The sequence below is a fragment of the Tachypleus tridentatus genome, chromosome 8, assembly GCF_004210375.1.
Source record: "Tachypleus tridentatus isolate NWPU-2018 chromosome 8, ASM421037v1, whole genome shotgun sequence".
In the NCBI taxonomy this organism is placed as follows: domain Eukaryota; kingdom Metazoa; phylum Arthropoda; class Merostomata; order Xiphosura; family Limulidae; genus Tachypleus; species Tachypleus tridentatus.
Window position 1 is genome coordinate 155,397,219 of NC_134832.1, and position 23,663 is coordinate 155,420,881.

The window sequence follows — 23,663 nt, forward strand, 5'->3', positions numbered from 1 at the left end:
GAATAACCATGAAAGAGTGGGATCTTGGTGAAAAAAGTTAATCAGTCTCTTAAGCCATCCAAGCAAAGTGTTGTTGGTAGAGCAAATAGGATTTTAGTTTGTATCTACAAAAATATTTAATACAAGTCTAAAGAAGTTATAATTTCATTGTATAGATCACTGGTTAGAGCCATATTTAGAATATTGTGTTCAGTCTTGGTCTCATTGGCTTAAGAAATACATTGAATATTTGTAAAGAGTTCAGAAGAGGTTTATTGAAATGATACCTGGGATGAAGAAGTAGTGATGAGGAGAGATTAATATCTTTAAATGATACCTGGGATGGAGGAGTTGTGATGAGGAGAGATTAATATCTTTAAATTGTTTTCCTTTGGTTAAAGAAGAGATTGAGGGGATCTGATTGAAATGTTTGAGACTGTGAAAGGAATTGATAATGTTGATGCATCAGTATTTTAGTACGTAACAATGAGGGTCATAGAACTATTGAATACAAATATGGTTCAGTACTTAACAATGAGGATCATAGAACTATTTAATACAAATATGGTTCAGTATTTAACAATGAGGATCATAGAGCTGTTGAATACAAATATGGTTTAGTACTTAACAATGAGATCATAGAACTATTGAATACAAATATGGTTCAGTATTTAACAATGAGATCATAGAACTATTAAATACAAATATGGTTCAGTACTTAACACTGAGGATCATAGAACTATTGAATACAAATATGGTTCAGTATTTAACAATGAGATCATAGAACTATTAAATACAAATATGGTTTAGTACTTAACAATGAGGATCATAGAACTATTGAATACAAATATGGTTCAGTACTTAACAATGAGGATCATAGAGCTATTGAATACAAATATGGTTTAGTGCTTAACAATGAGATCATTGAGCTATTGAATACAAATATGGTTTAGTACTTAACAATGAGGATCATAGAACTATTGAATACAAATATGGTTCAGTATTTAACAATGAGATCATAGAACTATTAAATACAAATATGGTTCAGTACTTAACAATGAGGATCATAGAACTATTGAATACAAATATGGTTCAGTATTTAACAATGAGATCATAGAACTATTGAATACAAATATGCTTTAGTACTTAACAATGAGGATCATAGAACTATTGAATACAAATATGGTTCAGTACTTAACAATGAGGATCATAGAGCTGTTGAATACAAATATGGTTTAGTACTTAACAATGAGATCATAGAGCTATTGAATACAAATATGGTTCAGTATTTAACAATGAGATCATAGAACTATCAAATACAAATATGGTTTAGTACTTAACAATGAGGATCATAGAACTATTGAATACAAATATGGTTCAGTACTTAACAATGAAGATTATAGAGCTGTTGAATACAAATATGGTTTAGTACTTAACAATGAGGATCATAGAACTATTTAATACAAATATGGTTCAGTACTTAACAATGAGGATCATAGAGTTATTGAATACAAATATGGTTTAGTACTTAACAATGAGGATCATAGAACTATTGAATACAAATATGGTACAGTACTTAACAATGAGGATCATAGAGCAATTGAATACAAAGATGGTTTGGGCAAGGTAAAGGCCGTGTCCAGCTAAGACAACTTTATTTTTAAAATAGGACAGTTCGGATGTTGTAGAGACAGTAAATTTGAGTGACTTTAAAAGAAAGCTTGATAAATATATGAATTATAAGGGGTGGATTTAATTTTTTCTATTTAATAATATTAGTTTGGTTTAGAGGATGGAGCAGCCGAGATGGACCAAGAGGTCCCTTGTTGTCCCTAAACATTATGTTATGTTATTACTTAGTGACTTTTATTGTTGTTTTAGAACACAACTCCTTAAAATTTATTTACTGTACTATCACAGTTATTTATTCGACAGTCCATAATTAAACAGAAGTGTAAGACTATGTTGTTTTCAGAGTAGTAAACTGATAACCCAGACTCAATATCTTCAACACTTTATTTCTGGTTAGATTGAGCATCTGGCAACATAATAATACAATTATATTATATATGTTCAATACGTTGGGCAATTCACTGGAAACTCATACCCTCACATTTTTGCAAAGTAATAAAGTGTCCATCTTAAAGAAATAAAGACTACTTCGTAAAAAAATATAATAAAATGAAAGGCAGGCTCTAGTTGTAAGCATTCGTGTGTCCTCCTACAATTGTAAGTGCTTCTGTCGCCTATGATTCAATACTGTGTAAATGTAACAGATTATAACTACTAGAGAAATAGAGGTGTAAATATAGAACGCTCTCATGAAATATGTGAAAAATTGTCTGTTTATTAATTTTATCACGTAAGGTATCACAAAATAAGGTATGAAAGTATATAACTTGCGTCGACATTAATTTAAGAATAATTAAAAGTACTGAACCTATTAGAGAGAGAAAAAGAAGTAAAAACTTATTAAAGATTGCGAAAAAAAGAAAAGAAAAATATGTAGTTTACAATAACTTCGCGAGATGACGCCACAATCGAAACATGGAGCTAAACGTACAATATATTATTCACTACGAAGTGATCTCAAGAAAATGAAAAATAAAACAAAAATTACTGTTTTAGTTCAGCAAACAGTTTTTCTTCTCTCTGATATTTCCAAATAGAGGTTTGTATTTTTTACTCTTCCCTATTTAGTAGTGTATCAGTATATTATCTAAAATTATTATACCTTTTCGTTTAATTTTTAGAGAGAAAAAACTCACATAATGGCCCCAAAAGTTAATATAATATACACACATGCCTAAGCTTCAGTAAAGTTAACACGCATGTAACGACATTAAAGTATTTTTATTCTTACTGGAATGACCATTTCGTCATTTCTCTCTGTCTTTCACGTGTCTGTGCATCAATAGTTGAAGAAAACAAATTATCCGCCAGGATTTTAGCTTGTAGAGATTTGTTTGTGATAAAAGCATAGATAGGAAAGATGATTCGAGTGTTAATCCTTATACATAATGTAGCAGTATGTATATCGTTCTTATTTCAAATTGGTTTCTGGCTGATATGTGAATGAACCGTTTTTTTAAGTCGCCATCTTTTACGCTTGGTAGTTCGTGACACCTTTGAAATCGCCGCTAGCCACATGGCGTTTAAAGTAATGAAGCAATACATAAAATATTAGAGGACAAGATTTATCGATAGCTGCCAAACAAATATTTTTATTTAGTTTTTTCTGGAGGGTGAGTGGACATTTAGAAATGATTGATGTATCTGTCAGAATATGCCATGGAAGACTGATTAGGTTGGATTTTAAAGATGCCTGATGTCGTTTTGATTTAATGTTATCATCAGTACACATCTGTTAATGTTATGATTTGTTGGGAATATCCTTGTATACCGTACAATATACATTAGACTTTACATATATAGTTTACTAATTTTGTAGCGGTCTTCGGCGGGATAGAACTATTGATCTGATTATCACATACTCAGTGACGGAATTTAAATTCTTATAATACGAAGAACACGCATGTACGATTTGCATTTAAATATAACAGCTTAAATAATGGCTATTTCATTATTGTATGAGTTTTCAATAAAAAGTAAATTCTTCTAACTTGAGAATATGTAACGTCATACAAGCTGCCAGTATTGATTATAGTACTCTCTGAAGCACGTGGATATTCAGAGTCAGTAATTTTATTTTAATCACCAAAATATTTTAAGTGTTTCGCATTGACAGTTTCATTGAATAGGCGGGTTGGTCTAGTGTTTTTGAAAGCCTGTTAGATTAACAAAGCTAAAGAGATAAAAATCAGTCTCTCTGTCCCATTACATCAGCAAGAAAAACAGAAAAAAACAACAACATTGCATCAGCAGTGTCTAATGAGCAAACAGAAGCGTTGAAATTTCAGTTTATGTCAGTTAATTAGCAGCGTGTAATTATGTTAGTAAAATAAAATATGTATATTTTATTTATGAAATGATTGAATGGTTATTTGTCATCTTAATAATCACCTATTGAAACAGAGAACAACATTCTCTGTATATTCTTCTCTAAAGTTTTTCTTACAACGTATGTGTAATTGTTTTAGGTATGTGTAATTATTTCACTTACATGTGATTATTTTACGTATGTGTGATTATTTTACGTATGTGTGATTATTTTACGTATGTGTAATTATTTCACTTATGTGTAATTATTTTACGTATGTGTAATTATTTCACTTATGTGTAATTATTTTACGTATGTGTGATTGTTTTACGTATGTGTAATTATTTTACGTATGTGTGACTGTTTTACATATGTGTAATTATTTTACGTATGTGTGACTATTTTACGTATATGTGATTGTTTTACGTATGTATAATTATTTCACTTATGTGTAATTATTTTACGTATGTGTGATTGTTTTACGTATGTGTAATTATTTCACTTATGTGTAATTATTTTACGTATGTGTGATTGTTTTACGTATGTGTAATTATTTTACGTATGTGTGACTGTTTTACGTATGTGTAATTATTTTACGTATGTGTGATATTTTACGTATATGTGATTGTTTTACGTATGTAATTATTTCACTTATGTGTAATTATTTTACGTATGTGTTATTGTTTTACGTATGTGTAATTATTTTACGTATGTGTGACTATTTTACGTATGTGTAATTATTTTACGTATGTGTGATTGTTTTACGTATGTGTAATTATTTTGCACAAATATTTATTGATATTTAGTTTTTTTCTTTTCTTTTACAAACGGGAAAAAAAAACTGTCTTATCCAAGATGATGGAACTTATCTAACCAATCAAAAGAATAGATATTGTAACCATGTTACTTGTAGGGAAGACAGCAAGAAGAACAAAAACAGAACAAGACATCTGTAGTCTGTAGTGTTACTAGTTTACCTGACACGACAACACAAGTATGAACGATAATTACGTACACTCGCTGTAACTCTTTACTTACAAACCGAACTAAAGACACTGATATTCAAATGTGTAAAAGCTTCGAATTTAAGCATGAAAAATACAGGTAACAAAATTCTGTCAATTTCTTATCTATGTCAATAAAAACACAACATTTTTATTATGCATACAAAGACGAGTAAAGAGCCAATTTTTAGCTTTCTTGAGGGAGAAAAAATTCTACATTTGTCCCTGTTATAAATCGATGTCATTTCTCACGTGTCAAGAGTAAAGAGATGAAATATTGATGTCTTGTCTACCTCTACGTCAAGCTATTCTCTGCGTGACAGCCGCTTATAAAGCGATAAGTTCAGATAAATGAAGTATGCTAACGTACAAACGGCACAGTCAACTTGTCATGTTGTCTTTCTGTACGTGGGCTGCATGGAAACGAAATCACGCATCCAACAGGAAAGTGACAAAGCGACACGTGTACCGAAGCAACGTGAAGGAGCAGTTCTATCCAATATCACCCGATATGTATGTAAGGTTCAGACTCTTTAGTTGTCCATTAGTCTATTAACAAAGGAGCGAATAATAATACAACAACCACCGAAATACTACGTAATACAATAAAATCAGCACATCAGAAAAACAGATCCCCAGAGAAACATAACTTCCTTGTTGTGTAACATTGTTCCCCCTTAGATGTTGTGGTAATCATTTGTTTAACATGATTCTCAATATTCACCAGTATTGTCCGAATACCTGATTGAAAAAAAACACACCAGTCATGGGTTTCGCCTTGATTAATGAAACACAATACTCATGAGTTTCGAAATTTGTCAAAAGAGACAGAACTAACTGGTTACATTATTAACTTTTATAAGTATATGTATTTATTGATGATAATACATTTATATCTGAAAAATCTTAATTAAGAGTGATATACAAATATAGGTACGTTTAGAGTACAAAATAGTTTAAAAATAAATAAATAACACATTTCATGAGGAACTGTTAGATATAGACGATAGAACTATATACATGTTAGTGCAAGATCAGACACATGTTAGTGCAAGATCAGACAGATGTTAGTGTAAGATCAGACTAAAAAACAGTATAATAACACATTTTATCATTAAAATATAAAATAAAGATGATAGAACTACATACATGTTAGAGCAAAATCAAACGCATGTTAGTGTAAGATAAGAATAAAACACAGTTTAATAACACATATCATCAGTAAACTGTTAAAAATAGATGATAGAACTATATACATGTTAGTGTAAGATCAGACACATGTTAGTGTAAGATTACATTAAAACAGTTTAATAACATTTTTAAGGGTAAACTTTTAGATATAGATGACAGAACAATATACATGTTAGTGCAAGATTAGACACAGTTAGTGTAAGATAAGATTAAAACACAGTTTAAAAACACATTTTATCAGTAAACTGTTAGATATAGATGATTGATCTATATACATGTCAGTGTAAAATTAGATTAAAACACAGTTTAACAACATATTTTATCATTAAAATATAAGTTATAGCTATTAGAAGTATATACACGATGGTGTGAAATCAGACGAAAAACACATTTTATCATTAAAATATAGAATATAGGTGATAGAACAATATACATCTTTGTGTAAAATAGGCTAAAACACAGTCTAATAGCTCATTTTATCCGTGAACTGTTATATATAGATGATAGAACTATATAAACATTAGAGTAAGATTAGACTAAAACACAGTTTAATAACACATTTTATCATTAATATATAAAATATAGAAAATAGAAATGTATACATGTTAGTATAAGATTAGAATAAAACACAGATTAATAACACACTTTATCAGTAAACTGTTAGATACAGATGATAGAACTATACACATGCCAATACAAGATTAGAATAGAACACAGATTGACAACACATTTTAAAGTAAACTGTTAGATATAGATGATAGAACTATATACATTTTAGTGCAAGATTAGACACGTTAGTGTAAGATTAGATTAAAACACAGTTTAATAACACATTTTATCATTAAAATATAATTATAGCTAATAGCATTACATACACGTTGGTGTAATATAAGACGAAAATAAATTTAATAACACATTTTATTATTAAAATACAGAATGAAGATGAAAGAACTATGTAAATGTCAGTGTAAGAGCAGATTAAAACACAGTTTAAAAACACATTTCATCAGTAAACTGTTAGATATAGATGATAGAACTATATACATGTTAGTGGAATATTAGATTAAAGACAGTTTCATAACATTTTATCATTAAAATAAAAGATATAAATGATAGAACTATAAAAATGTTAGTGCAAGATTAGACTAAAACACAGTTTAATAACACATTTTGTCAGTAAACGGTTAGATATTGAAGATGGAACTATACACATATTAGTGGATGATTAGATTAAAACACAGTTTAATAACACATTTTATCATTAATATATAAAATATAGAAAATAGAACTGTATACATGTTGGTGTAACATTAGACTAAAGCACAGTTTAATAACATATTTTATCAGTAAACTGTTAGATATAAATGATAGAACTATATGCATGTTAGTGTAATATCAGATTAAAACACACTTTGACAACACATTTTGCCAGTAAACTGTTAGGTATAGATGATAGAACTATATACATGTGGGTGCAAAGATTAGACATATGTTAGTGTAAGATTAAAGAAGAGCACAGTTAAATAACACATTTTATCAGTAACGTGTTAGATATAGATGATAGAACTATATGTATGTTAGTGTAAGATTAGACTAGAACACAGTTTAATAACAGATTTTGTCATAAAACTGAAAGACATAAATCATAGAAATATATACATGTTAGTGTAAGATTAGACAGAAACACAGTTTAATAACACGTTTCATCAGAAAACATTTAGATATAGATGATAGAGTTATATATATATGTTAGTGCAAGATTAGACACATGTTAGTCCAAAATTAGAATAAAACACAGTTCAATAAAACATATTATCAGTAAACTCTTATGTAGAGATGATGGAACTATATGCATGTTACTGTAAGATTAGATTAAAACACTGTGTAATAACACATTTTACCATAAAAATACAAGATATAGATGGTAGAAATATATACATGTTACTGTAAGATAAGATTTCAGCACAGTTTAATATAACATTTATCTTTAACCTCTTAGATATAGATGATAGATCTATATACATGTTAGTGTAAGATTAGACAAAAACATTGTTCAGTAATATATTTTATTAGCAAACTGTTAGATATAGATGATAAACGTATACGCATGTATGTGTAATATTAGAGTAAAACAATATATATGCAAAAACGGCTCGTTTGGATTGAGAAAATATTTTACGTAGAAGATCGACAAAATGTGAACCTGACGATGACCGAAGAAGGTCGAAACGTTGTTCGCTCTTCTACGTAAAATATTTTCTCAACCCAAACGAGCCATTTTTACATATATATTTCTCTACAAGTGGGTTTTCTCGACATCACTGAGAGTAAAACGATGTTTAATGACATTTTATCATTAAAATATAAAATATAGATGATAGATCTATATACATGTTAGTGAAAGATTAGACTCATGTTAGTGTAAGATTACATTAAAGCACAGTTCAATAACACATTTTATCAGTAAACTGTTAGAAAAAGATGATAGAACAATATACATGTGGGTGCAAAGATTAGACATATGTTAGTGCAAGATTAGACTAAAACACAGTAAATTAACACATTTTTCATTATAATACAAGATATAGATGATAGATTTATATACATGTTAGTGTAAGATTAGACTAATGTTAGTGTAGGATTAAATTAAAACAGAGTTTAATAACACATCTTAACAGTAAAGGGATAAATATAGATAATAGAATTATATACATGTTAGTGTAAGTTTCGATTAAAACACTGTTTAATTACACATTTCATCATTAGAATATAAAATATAGAACTATAGAACTATAGATAGAACTATATACATGTTAGTGCAATATCACACACATGTTTGTGTAAGATTAGATTAAAATACAGTTTAATGACATTTTATTATTAAACTATAAAATATTGATATTAGTAATTTATTCTTGTTAGTGCAATATTAGACTCGTGTTAGTGGAAGATTAGACTAAAACACAGTTTAATAACACTTTTTATCAGTAAAGGTTTAGATAGCTATGATAGAACTATGTACATGTTTATGGAAGATTAGACTCATGTTAATGTAAGATTCGATTGAAACACATTTTAATAACAAATTTTATTAGTAAACGGATAAATATACGTAAAAGAACTATATACATGTTGGAATAAGATTGGAGTAAACACAGTTTAATTACACATTTTATCAGTAAACTGTTAGATATGGATGATAGAAGTGAATAAATGTAAGTGTAAGATTAGACTAGAACACAGTTTAATAACACATTTTGTCAGTAAACACTAAGACATAGATCATAGAACTATATACATTTTAGTGTAAGATTAGACAGAAACACATATTAATAACACGTTTAATCAGTAAATCATTGGATATAGATGATAGAACTATATACATGTCAGTGAAAGATTATATTAAAACACAGTTTAATTACCCATTTTATCATTAGAATATAAAATATAGATGAATGAACTAAATACATGTTTTTGCAATATTAGACACATGTTATTGTAAGATTAGACTAGAACACAGTTTAATAACACATTTTGTCAGTAAACACTAAGACATAGATCATAGAACTATATACATTTTAGTGTAAGATTAGACAGAAACACATATTAATAACACGTTTAATCAGTAAATCATTGGATATAGATGATAGAACTATATACATGTCAGTGAAAGATTATATTAAAACACAGTTTAATTACCCATTTTATCATTAGAATATAAAATATAGATGAATGAACTAAATACATGTTTTTGCAATATTAGACACATGTTATTGTAAGATTAGATTAAAATACAGTTTAATAACACATTCTATCAGAAAACTGTTAGATATGGATGATAAAACAATATATATGTTAGTTCACGATTAGACATATCTTAGTGCAAGATTATAACAAAACACAGTTTAATAACACATTTTATCACTAAACTGTCAGATATAGATGATGGAACTGTATACATGTTATTGTAAGATTAGATTAAAAGGCAGTGTAATAACACATTTTATCATTAAAATACAAGATATATATGACAGATCTATATACATGTTAGTGTAAGATTAGTCAAAAACACAGTTTAAAAACATATTTTATAATTAAAATATAAAATATAGATGGTAGAAATATATACATGTTAGTGTAAGATTAGCCTAAAACTTAGTTTAAAAACATATTTTACCATTAAATATAAAATATAGATGGTAAAACTCAATAAATGTTAGTGTAAGACTAGAATAGTACACATTTTTCAGTAAACTGAAAGATATAGATCATAGAACTAAATACATGTTAGTGTAAGATCAGACAAAAACACAGTTTAATTACACATTTTATTATTAAACTGTAAAATATAGATGACAGAACTATATATAGGTTAGTGCAAGATTAGACACATGTTAATGCAAGATTAGACAAAAAAAACTTTACTAACACATTTTGTCAGTAAACTGTAAGATATAGATCATAGAACTATATACATGTTAGTGTAAGATTAGACAGAAACACATTTTAATAACACGTTTAATCATAAAACCATTAGATATAGAAGATAGAAATGTATACATGTTAGTGGAAGATTAGACATTTGTTACTGTAAGATTAGATTAAAACACAGCGTAATAACACATTTTATCATTAAAATATAAGATATAGATTATAGAACTATATACATGTTAGTGTAAAATTAGATTAAACACAGTTTAATTACACATTTAATCATTAGAATATAAAATATAGATGATAGATCTATATACGTGTTAGTGCAATATTAGACACATGTTAGTGAAAGATTAGATTAAAACACAGTTTAATAACACATTTTATCAGTAAACTGTCAGATAAGGATGATAGAAGTAGATACATATTGGTGCAAAGATTAGGCACAGGTTAGAGTAAGAATATACTAAAACACAGTTTAATAACACATTTTGTCAGTAAACGATTAAATATAGATGAAAGAACTATATAAATGTAAGTGTAAGAGTAGACTATCACACTGTTTAATAACACATTTTTTAGAAAACTGTTAGATATGGATGATAGAACTATATATATGTTTCTGGAAGATTAAACACATGTTAGTGCATGATTAGACTAAAACACAGTTTAGTAACACATTTTATCAGTAAACTATTAGATATAGAAGGTAGAACAATATACATGTTAGTGATTGATTAGATTAAAACACAGTTTAATAACGCATTTTATCAATAAACTCTTATATACAGATGACAGAACTATATACATGTTAGTGCAAGATTAGACTGAAAACACAGTTTAATAACATTTTATCATTAAAATATATAATATAGATATTAGAACTTTATTCATGTTAATGTAAGATTAGACTCATGTTAGTGAAAGATTATGCTAAAACACAGTTTATTTACACATTTTATCATTAGAATATAAAATATAGATCATAGAACTATATTCATGTTAGTGCAAGATTAGACACATGCTTGTGTAAGATGAGATTAAAACACAGTTTAATAACACATTTTATCATTAAAATATAACATATAGCTGACAGAACTATATTCATGTTAGTGCAAGATTAGACACATGCTTGTGTAAGATAAGATTAAAACACAATTTAATAACACATTTTATCATTATAATATAACATATAGCTGATAGAACTATATAGACGTTGGTGTAAGATTAGACTTAAACACAGTTTAATAACACATTTTATCAGTAAAATGCTATAAACAGATGATACGTCCACATGTATGCTACAGTGATCTTATATCACAATAAAGTATAAGTTTTTTAAATAATTTTTTGTATAAGTAAACATAATACAACATTAATATTACTGTGAAGCTTGATTATGACATTCTTTAATGGTACTCTTATTTCATAATCTGTTACACATGTCATGACATATTTTGTTTTGTTAGCGTAAAGTTCAAATACAACAATTTTGTAAATAAATGTATCAGTAAAGAGTTAAAATTGATATAACAGTAAGGTTAATCTTCAACGCGGCTTATGAATACATTTTGTAAGATAATCATTAAAAATGGATGATAGGAGTATGTACTTGTTAGTGTTAAGTTACAGTAGAAGACAGTTTAAGAATATATGATGCTGTTATATACATGTTACGGCAAATTTAGACTAGAACACAGTTTAAGAGTACATTTTATTAGTTGTTTCGTTTTATAATTTATCTCATTTTTCATGTTACATACGTTACGCTTTACGATTTTAAACAGTCGGAAATTTGAATCTGAACTTAAAAGTTAATTGGAAGTGAATGTGTATCAGATGTATGATATTTATCACCAAGTTTGACACACACGGTTTTCTTAATCAACAAAAATATATTTTAATATATAAGTAACATTACAATTTATAATAATGGTTGTCACAAGTAATGGTTTAGATATAAAAGTTTTACTAACAATACTGAATATTTTACCTTGTCTGGAACCCAATATGTTATCAGCAGTTCACGATGAGCGAAGTAATTCTCTGTTTAAACACAGACACATTTCGCTTAATGGGAAAGTTAGCTATCTCTTCACACGTAGGTTTATCCGCTGGAGTTATGGGATGTCTTCCTAGAAATAATAACGTTCGAAGTTAATTCACTGAAATTAAACGGTTTGTAATGTACGTAATTTATAAACGTTCCTGGTCAAATATCTGTTGTTTTCCGATTAATAAGCGTTTATCACATTTATAGCTTCTAGAGTTCATAGAGTACAAATTGGAGCAAATCAACAATATTAAAACTGTTCTCCGAGTGTTGTGATGGCTTCCTTTTATAACAATTTGGCGAGATTTCCGAAAGTCCAGTTGGAAACAATGTAAAACATCTGTTGTTGATTTTTACTTTTGGAAATCGTCTACAAATTTGGAGAACAAGTAGGACTTTCGCAATACACATTTAACAATGTAAGTCACACGTTTTTCAATATATATATGTATATCAACTGATATCAAAATAAATATATAATATTAAACCCATTACACTGTAAATTCTTAAATAAGCGATAATACAACTATATACATGTTACAATTAGGTTATATGTATAGATCGTTTTGCAATGATATTCAAAGACGTTCTTTCATCTTTAAACTCAATTCTTTGCAGATTCAACTCCTATACCTATCGACAAGAAATTATAAAACTCACTTCAGTTTCATATTTCACATATTACTTAGTTTTGTGTTCATAACAGATTTTGTTAAGTGTTAATTCCCATTAAGTGTACTGAGGTTAAAAGCGATCGAAATGACAATAGATTCCTTCTTTAATGTTTATTCATTATAAAGTATTAATCTCTGTTTAAATAATTACTATGAATAAGGTATTGTATGCTCTAAAATATTTCGTATACTGTGTTATACGGGGCTTTTGGGAAGTCACTGTGCGCTTACAGTCATGTGAAAAAGCTAGGACACCCAATGAAATCCTGTGTATTTTTTAAACATTTTTGGATATATATATATTTAATCTAAATTTAAACAATACTGAGAGATTATAGGAATACAACTAAACAATTAAAACTGAAAAAAGACTTTTCAAGATCTTCTGTAAATGTAATTCTACAAAAATGCATATTCTAACTGAGGAAAAGTTAGGATACCCTATCCTCTAATAGCTAGTCCTCTGGGTAAAATAACTGCAGTGAGACGTTTCTTGTAGCGATCTACCAGTCTCTGACATCGGTCTGAAGAATGTTTGTCCCACTCCTTAATGCAGAATTCTTTCACCTGTGAGGTGTTTGAGAGGTTTCTTGCATGTACAGCCCATTTCAAATCACCCACAGCATCTCAATGGGATTAAGATCTGGGCTTTGATTCGGCCATTCCAGGACTCTCCATTTCTTAGTGTTCAGCCAGTCCTTGATGGATTTACTGGTATATTTTGGGTCATTGTCGTGTTGCAGGGTCCAGTTTCGCTTCAGCTTTAATTTTTGTACAGATGGTCTCACATGATCCTCAAGCACCCTCTGATACACAGTAGAATTCATGGTGGATTCTATGATTGTGAGCTGTCTGGGTCCTGCTGCAGCAAAGCAGCCCCAAACCATGACACTTTTACCTCCATGCTTCACAGTTGGTATGAGGTTCTTGTTTTGGAATGCTGTATTTGGTTAACGCCAAACATGTCCTCTGTTCTGGTGTCCAAATAATTCAATTTTGGACTCATCTGCCCAAAGAACATTATTCCAGAAGTCCTGGTCTTTTATACTTTTCTTTGGCAAACTTCAGTCTGGCCTTGATGTTTCTCTTAGAGAGGACAAAGGTTTTCTCCTTGCAACCTCCCATGCAAGTTAAACTTGTGCAGTCTCTTTCTGATTGTAGAGGCATGCACTTTCACATCAACAGTAGCCAGAGCCTGCTGTAGGTCCCATGATGGCATTTCAACCTCGGGGTGAACTTGCTTGGACGACCAGACTTGGGCATGTTGGCAGTTGTTTCGAAAGCCCTTCACTTGTTGACTATTTTCCGGACAGTGAAATGGCTGATTTCAAAATCTTTTGGGATCTTTTTAAATCCCTTACCAGACCCATAAGCTGCTATAATTTTCTTTCTGAAGGCCTCAGACAGCTCTTTTGCTCTCACCATGGTGCTTACTCGCACTTCAACAGTCAGAAGCACACCAAACTAAATGTCTGAGGTTTAAATAGGGCAAGCCTCATTCAAGATGCTGCGTAACGATTTTATAATCATGTGCACCTGGTGTGATACACCAGTGGGTGCGTTGAGCCATTTTAAGTAGGTATAAATGTTGGGGTGTCCTAACTTTTCCTCAGTTAGAATACGCATTTTTGTAGAAATTACATTTACAGAAGATCTTGAAAAGTCTTTTCTTCAGTTTCAGTTGTTTAGTGATATTCCTATAATCTCTCAGTATTGTTGAAACTGAGATTATATATTCATTTCTTCGGTGTAGAAGTAATTCTCTAATCACTAAAGTTTTAGTGAAAACTAAGCAGCAAAAAATATTTATCGAGAATAAAAGTTCACGTGAAGAAACCTAAATAGAATTCTTGAGCTTTTCCCTGCATTCTATATCAGGAAGCAAAAAACATAGTGTGGACATTCTGACACAAATTTTAACTCTGTAAAAATGATAAAATATAGTTGGTAACGATATTTGTTTTCATATTTTAAGTCCAAGTAGATAACATATGTGTTAAAATGCCGAAATAATTTTTATTAATTAACATTGATTCACCACTTAAATGTTTTTAAAAAATATTCTATAATATTAAAAGTAGTAGGCCAACATGCAGTCTAATTTAAGCATTAGGTTTAATACCTAAGAAAAACACGTAAAGCTCAGCTATAACACTATTTAGTAAATTTTATTTAGTTCTTCGGTTCAAGGAAATGTCATAAAACTCCTAAATTAAACTGTTTTCCTGTTATATCACTGAAGTTATCAAACATAAAGAATAAAAAAAACCTTTTTTAACAAATCAACGTTAGTATTGAACTATTAACATAAACACCATAGTTGGCCTAGTAACACTCGTGAGACGGTTTTGTTACTATGTGACGATGTGTAATATTGAGTATTAACAATAGAGGAGTGTCAGAGCCTTTTATAGTTAGTGATTGAAAAAATTGTCAATGTTTACGTATTGCGTACTAATATTATAGAAACGTATTAATATTGTTTTAGCAAATAGTTATTTAATTTTTCACGTGATTACCATATATAAGTTGTTTACATTTAAAATTTACCTTCACTTGTTAGCGACGATAAAGTTAATACGAGGGAAGCAGACGAGAATACGATGCTTGATATAAAGTTATGAAAAAATTAAACTAGGTATAGCCCTGGGTTGGCTTACAATAAACTGTTTGTTACGTAAGTACTTGTATGTTTGTCTTCGTTATGCCACAGTCTCATCATCATTCATGCTATTTCATCAATTACTGGCTTTAAATTTATGTGGAAATTTGACCTAATGTTACTCAAGGTCTTCCGTTTTCTAATTCACTGGAGTTCGGACAGTGATGGATGACCTGACCCTTCATCGCCTTGGTGAGGTCTCAAGTTGTCGATACGGATCTAACGATCATTAAGCTCTATCTGTCGTTCTCTCTTCTTATCTATTTGTTTGTCTTTCCGGATGTCTAGCTGTCAAGTTAATTACTATTCTATGTATTTGTGTAACTTCTTTCCAGTCGCCGTGCTTCTGTCACATTAATTTCGTTTGTAACTATGGGGGCCTGGCATGGCCTAGCGCGTTAAGGCGTGCGCTTCGTAATCTGAGGGTCGCAGGTTCGCGCCCGAGTCGCGCCAAACATGCTCGCCCTCCCAGCCGTGGGGGGCGTTATTATGTGACGGTCAATCCCACTATTCGTTAGTAAAAGAGTAGCCCAAGAGTTGGCGGTGGGTGGTGATGACTAGCTGCCATCCCTCTAGTCTTACACTGCTAAATTAGGGACGGCTAGCACAGATAGCCCTCGAGTAGCTTTGTGCGAAATTCCAAAAACAAACAATTGTAACTATGTTTTACAAAATAATAAAACGTAGCAAGTAATACAGACAAGATGTCAGAAATACAAAGAAAGAGGATTGTAGAAGTCTTAAATCAGTCAGTACGTAAACTTTTTACTGTAATTATAAGAGTTTAATAGATTCAATTAGATCATGAGACAGCCATAGAATTCTCGTTAGTAATATTTCTTCCAGACTTTATGGTCATCTATCATACTTTTATCTTTAGTAACTTAACCATTAAATGGTCAAGCGTGTTATTTTTGTGATATATCAGGGCAGCGAATCAAACGATTCATGGTTCGTATTCCGCTATCTAAAACAGTATTCAATGTAAGGTTGTTCCAAATACGTTGTCAGAGACTATGGATTTGGAACTGATGATCGTCATTTGAATACATTTAATATTACTCGCACTTGAAGCTGTGGACGCACCAACTGTTAAGCCTCAAGCTTGGAAAGTTGGCGATAGGGTGCTGCTGACTATCTGTCTTAGTAAAAAATACAAAATACAGATACAATATTTTCTAAAAACAATTCAAAAAAGATATTACAACTTTGAATCCAATTAGTTTCACTTCTACTGAATATCAAGTTTTGAATCTATTGTGAAGAATACTTCAAATAAAAGGCTTTGTGCATATGACTGACACTCTACTAACTTTCTAGATTATTTTTACAAAATATAGAATTTTTAGACGAAGACTTTATTGTTGACTAGCTTGCTAGATTGCTTTTATAATCTTTGGCTTTTCAATAAGGGCTTCCTGGTTGATATACTGTTTTCTATCATTAGGAGAACTGATAAAGTAACGATCATATGGTCAACAAAGATGTTAGATTCTTAAGACATTGGTGGAAAGGCTATAAAATAGAATAAAATATGTTTTGTGGTATAAAGTAAAGAATGAAGACAAACATTTCTCTTATTAATGTCACTTATAACATCTAGTGGGGCTGTACTGACATCTTGTATTCATACTTTCTGTTAATGTTTATATAATTAAACAGAATGTTGTCATACTTTGTTCAATATGTTGGGATGTTGGTAAAGCTCAGTTGTTTCTTTAATTTAAAATATTTGGATTGCCTTATAAAAACATACAAGAACTAAGAACATATGAATGAGTACTGGAGAAATATTTTGGTATGGAAATTTAAAATAACTTATTTTCTGTATAAAATGCAAACAATTTGGTACATAAATAATTGAGAAAAATGTATTTAAAAATTCGCTGTGATTTATACGGAACCCATTTGTAACTAGGATTACCTGTAACAGGAGTGAAGTCAAAATTTGGAACACGGTGTTGATCACATTTATCTTTTCTATTTTAAAAGTTAACAATTACATAAGTAGAAATTACAACAATGCTGTTTTCAACAACTTGTTGCCCAACACAAGCAATTGTTATTGACATCATACGGCTTTTATGTGAGCATCGTTATTGGTTCTCAGCATGCCTAATCAATATCTGATTTCGGTCTACGTTTGTTGCAATATATCTACATTTACAACGGCAATAATGTCCGTTATCCTTGTTTTTAGATCCATAATGTTTGCCACAGATGTGCATTACACGATATCCTTAACATACCCCCATACGTCTTTCTTGTGCTGGCGATCGTAATTATACTAACTTAATCGGACCCGGCATGGCCAGGTGGGTTAAGGCGTTCGAATCGTAATCCGAGGGTCACGGGTTCGAATCCCCGTCACACCAAACATGCTCGCCTCTTTAGTCGCGGGGGCGTTATAATGTGACAGTCAGTTCCACTATTCGTTGATAAAAGAGTAGCCCAAGAATTGGCGGTAGGTGATGATGACTAGCTGCCCTCCCTCTAGTCTTACACTGCTAAATTAGGGACGGGTAGCGCAGATAGCCCTCGTGTAGCTTTGCGCGAAATTCTAAACAAACAAACTAACTAAGTAACTTAATCTCTGCAAGACAAATAACGTGTTCAGCCTTTTCTTGCATGGTTGTAACACTAGTCACTAGAGAGAAAACAACAATAAAAAAACGTGACAGGAGAATAAGTACCATTTGAGTTCGACTGACTATTTATGAAAATTGCATGGTTAAGTTTCCTTAGTTTGAATAATGCAGGATAATTTTGGACCACCCTGTATATAAAACGGGTACAGTTTTTTATGATGTTGTTACGTCTCTCACAGTACGACATAAAATGTAAGATAAAATGTAGTTGTGCCTTCCTTGGAATGTTACAGGACATATAATTTATACAAATATAGAACAGTAAGGAAACATCGCTATTAACCATGTGCATCATGAAACACACTGTGTTTAAAAACAACAAACTTACCATATCGTGTATTAAAACTTTAATTAATGACGATCTCAACTCACTGTGATATGCTAATGACACTCAAAACTCGTTTGGAATGTACGTGAACCTACTACAACCCGTGTAACTAAACAACTTCAGAAATATGACGAAAGAGTTATTAACTCTATTATCTACAGTTCGTTTTCATTCCAATATTAATTTATCTCCTAATTACTTTCCGCTACTGGCGGTAATATAGAGTAATTACTTCCGCTTAGTTGTTTACAATGTGTGTAACGCGTAACGCTTCAGGCCACGCGGTAGAAAATAGTACGCAACTGTCTGAAAGTTAAATTAAGTCAGGAAACGTGATATGGCGGTACAGGGTAAACTGAGCTATAATTCATTTCATACAAATAAGTTTAACGCACAAAAAATGATATAAAACGATCACTAACATCTCTGAAAATAATCAGTTTTCAACTGAGTGAGATGAACACAGAACAATAAAACACATTGTAAAATAGTGTCTTCACAAAATCTGGTGCTTACATGAAATGTATGAAACTTCTAATGTCCAATGCTTTAGTTAACACAGGTCAAGATTTGATAAAAGGCTCTGACAATCTACGTGAACAGGAGAACGTTTCTATAGCCTACGAATATTTATGCTAGGAAATAATTAATTCCAGAGCTGCTAGGTATGATATTTAATGATTGATTATTCCAATATATTCAAAAATGATTCACCAATAACTCACGAACATGAATGACAATAATAGGGACTGTAATACAACTAGCTATAATAAGATGCTTGTATGAGAATGAGTTACCTGAATAACAATAATAGGGACTGTAATACAACTAGCTGTAATAAGATGCTTGTATGAGAATAAGTCACCTGAATAACAATAATAGGGACTGTAACACAACTAGCTGTAATAAGATGCTTGTATGAGAATAAGTTACCTGAATAACAATAATAGGGGCTGTAATACAACTAGCTGTAATAAGATGCTTGTATGAGAATGAGTTATCTGAATAACAGTAATAGGGACTGTAATACAACTAGCTGTAATAAGATGCTTGTATGAGAATCAGTTATCTGAATAACAGTAATAGGGACTGTAATACAACTAGCTGTAATAAGATGCTTGTATGAGAATGAGTTATCTGAATACAATAATTGGGACTGTAATACAACTAGCTGTAATAAGATGCTTGTATAAGAATAAGTTATCTGAATAACAATAAGAGGCACTGTAATAAGATGTTTGTATAAGAATAAGTTATCTGAATAACAATAATAGGGACTGTAATAAGATGTTTGTATAACATCAGTAGACTACCATGAAACAAGGTTGCAAAAACTGAAGTTAAATATAATATCAAATAAATTATTAGACTAAAACGAATGAAGTCTGTATCACTATCATTAAAGGGTTAAGAGTTAACAGAAACATGAAGGGAATAAGGAGTTACAGTAGAGTTACAGGCACTATCTATCAAACTAATGGGTCAGATAACAACTGGAAGAAATATATATTTTAAACTTTTACTAAGTCCAGTTCAGACACTGGATGAACAAGAGGAAGTAAAGAACCACTTTACGTTCCTTGTTAGAAATATGATTATACTATTTATCCCGAGCCCTCAAATAGATTTTATATAATGAATACGTTACGATTTCTGTATTATACTAATTAAATTCATTGTATATAATGAATATCTTATAATTTGTGTGTTATACCAATTAAATTCACTTTATATAATCTATATGTTATGATTTGTGTGAGGGGACCCGTGGAAAGGAGGATAGGATACTGGTGGTTGAGGGACTCAACCCCAACACAACACTTTGCCTTGAATTGTTGTAGACAGGTGGCCTCAGGGTAGCCCATCAGGATCAATCAGCTAGTCCCATTGCGCTACGATCAACCAATTACCAGTGTTGAGCATTCTCGACGGGTGTTGTGTACATTATGTCTGATAGTGGTGTTTTGGGAAGGTGCTTACGAAACAATGGTGTTGCTGCAGTGCTCTTGTTCGGCATTGTAATGCGTCCTCTCGTGGGGTTTTATGGTAGATAAGGTCAGCGAGAACTGAATCTTTCGTTTTATATTATGGATCCTCCAAATCCTCAAAAAAAGTAAACTCCTTAAAATCTGCTACTTATTAAAGGACCACGTCTTGATGGCTCTGAACAGCAGTCTCCAGGTCTCTCTACATTTATACCCCGTTTTCTCATATCCCACCCTTTGTATTACAAACTTATAAGGTAAATATCTACATTTTGTATTCAAAACGGATTAGAGGGGCTTACTATCTCTCCACAGTCCGCCACTGTTACAATACGAGTGCAGACAGATCTTTTCGTGCCTATAACTGAGTCGTTCTCATACATATGAAGAGTCTTTTGCCCTGTATGGATAAGCGAGTTGACAATCAATGTCTTCTCCTGTCTCTGTCCTCACCATTCTATCCAGTGGCTGTCCAGGTCCACTTCCTTTGGCCTTGGTTTATGGCATCTGGTCGGATCTAACTTCTTCAGATCTGAGATTAGAATAATTATTTGTTCACGCCTCAGTCGCTGGAATCTTTTCCTAACAGTGGTCGTAAACCGAAGGGTTTTTCTCTAGCTTAGTACAAATATCCACTTTTGATACAATAGAACTGTTGAGGTTTCAGTTGTAAGGTTTTGATTGAGTTTTATCATCCTGTGTGTTTTTTTCGTCACAGGTTTTCCTGAAACCTGCTAATACAGTTACCTTTCGGCAGCTTTCTTTATATCGGAATGACATGTTGTGTGTTAAGGACGAGTACATAGAAGAGTGGCACTGTTTGTCGTCCAGCATGTGGCAACTCTTTGATATCGTGTTTCCTTTGGTGGTACCATCACTGTTTGTCGTCCAGCATGTGGCAACTCTTTGATATCGTGTTTCCTTGGGTCGTACCATCACTGTTTGTCGTCCAGCATGTGACAACTCTTTGATATCGTGTTTCCTTGGGTCGTACCATCACTGTTTGTCGTCCAGCATGTGGCAGCTCTTTGATATCGTGTTTCCTTGGGTCGTACCATCACTGTTTGTCGTCCAGCATGTGGCAACTCTTTGATATCGTGTTTCCTTGGGTGGTACCATCACTGTTTGTCGTCCAGCATGTGGCAACTCTTTGATATCGTGTTTCCTTGGGTGGTACCATCACTGTTTGTCGTCCAGCATGTGGCAACTCTTTGATATCGTGTTTTCTTGGGTCGTACCATCACTGTTTGTTCTCTCTACCTGTCTTCTGGAGATACTTATGATCAGTCAGACATTGATCTCCTCATTGAACAGTTACCGTCTCCCTTTTTAATCAACGTATGATCAGTCAAACCTTGATGTCTTCATTGAACAGTTACTGTCCCGCTTTTTAATCCTGATATTGATAAGAAGGGTCATTCTGTAAAGCTTATTCTCTCATATAACAATCTTTCTTTCTTCAATAGTGGTTCTTGTATTTATTTTCATGCACCTAGTCAGTCTTTTACTGCTATTGATCTCTCTATATGCTCTCTTCACTTTTCTCTCAGTTTTCTTGGAAAGTTGACAGTGACCCACGGGACAGTGATCATTTTCCTATCATTTTGAGAGAAACTGGCCGTGGCTGTACTGCCCGACAGAAGCTGGACCAGGCCAACTGTCTCTATCACTGCTCTCTCAGAACATGTTCCTCCTGTCGTCTGTAAAGCCATCAATAGATGACTGTGTGGCAGCAGTAACTGACTGTATTGTCCTAAAATCTGGACACGTTTTTTCACAGTATCTTCGTTCTTAGTAGATATCCCACACTTTCAAACCACATTGCTTTTTCAGCGGCCCTGTGCACATACTTGCCAGGTTAGACGTGAAAGCCAAAAGAAATCTTGAATTAAGTTCACAACCAGCATCTCTTCTACTACCAGTTCCAAAATCATATGGGACAAGATTCTGAAGGGCAGTAGACAACATACTTCTGTCCACACCTTTCGATCTTGCTTTCTGATAGCCAGTCATATGGGACAAGATTCTGAAGGGCAGTGGACAGCATACTTCTGTCTGCCCCCTTTCGATCTTGCTTTCTGATAGCCAGGAAGTTCCTGATAACCATAACATTGCTCATACTTTCAGCGAGAGATTTCCCGTGTGTCTATCTCTTTTGCTTCATCCTCCACCTTCTTAGCTATCAAGACTCGGGCAAAACAATCACTTCTTTCCTTTTAGGCTGATCGTCTCTGTGACTATAATTGCTACCTTACACTGGTAGAACTTAAACTTGCTCTTCATTAGTCTGGCAATATATCAGTCGAACCTGATGATATTCATTACGACAAGCTGCGCCATCTCTCTCCTGCCTCTCTTGCTATTCTTCTGGTTGTTTTTAACCAGATCTGGCAGGAGAATGTTTATCCTGATGTTTGGTACCATGCTATAGTCCTCCCTTTTTCGAAGGGTAAGAAATTACCCATGATTCTTCCTAAGTATCGTCCGATTGGAAACACTCTCCTCAAGAGGGAGCGTCTTGTTTCCGTGCTCTTTGTCTTTGAGAAAGCTTATTACACTGAAGCATTTTGCAAGACCTCCGGTATTTTGATTATGTGTCCATTTACCCATTTCATCTGGAACTTTTCGCTTAACTTATTACACTAATTAAATCCACTTTATGATGTTATGATTTGTGTATTAAGATGATTAAACTCACTTTAGATAATGAATATGTTACGACCGTGAGCGACAGCACCATGTTCAACACGTCTTTTCTCTGAGTT

At 31.9% G+C, this 23,663-nt stretch overlaps 1 protein-coding gene across 1 annotated transcript in view; it reads left to right on the forward strand.

Annotated features, from left to right (window-relative positions):
- The window catches only part of LOC143224051 (atrial natriuretic peptide receptor 1-like), a 136,707-nt gene extending 113,630 nt beyond the window's left edge, over positions 1–23,077 (forward strand). Inside the window, exon 18 of the mRNA XM_076452513.1 lies at positions 22,904–23,077. Coding sequence (XP_076308628.1) covers positions 22,904–23,077 — 174 coding nt within the window. The remainder of the gene's footprint in view (positions 1–22,903) is intronic.
- Positions 23,078–23,663: the final 586 nt, after the last annotated feature.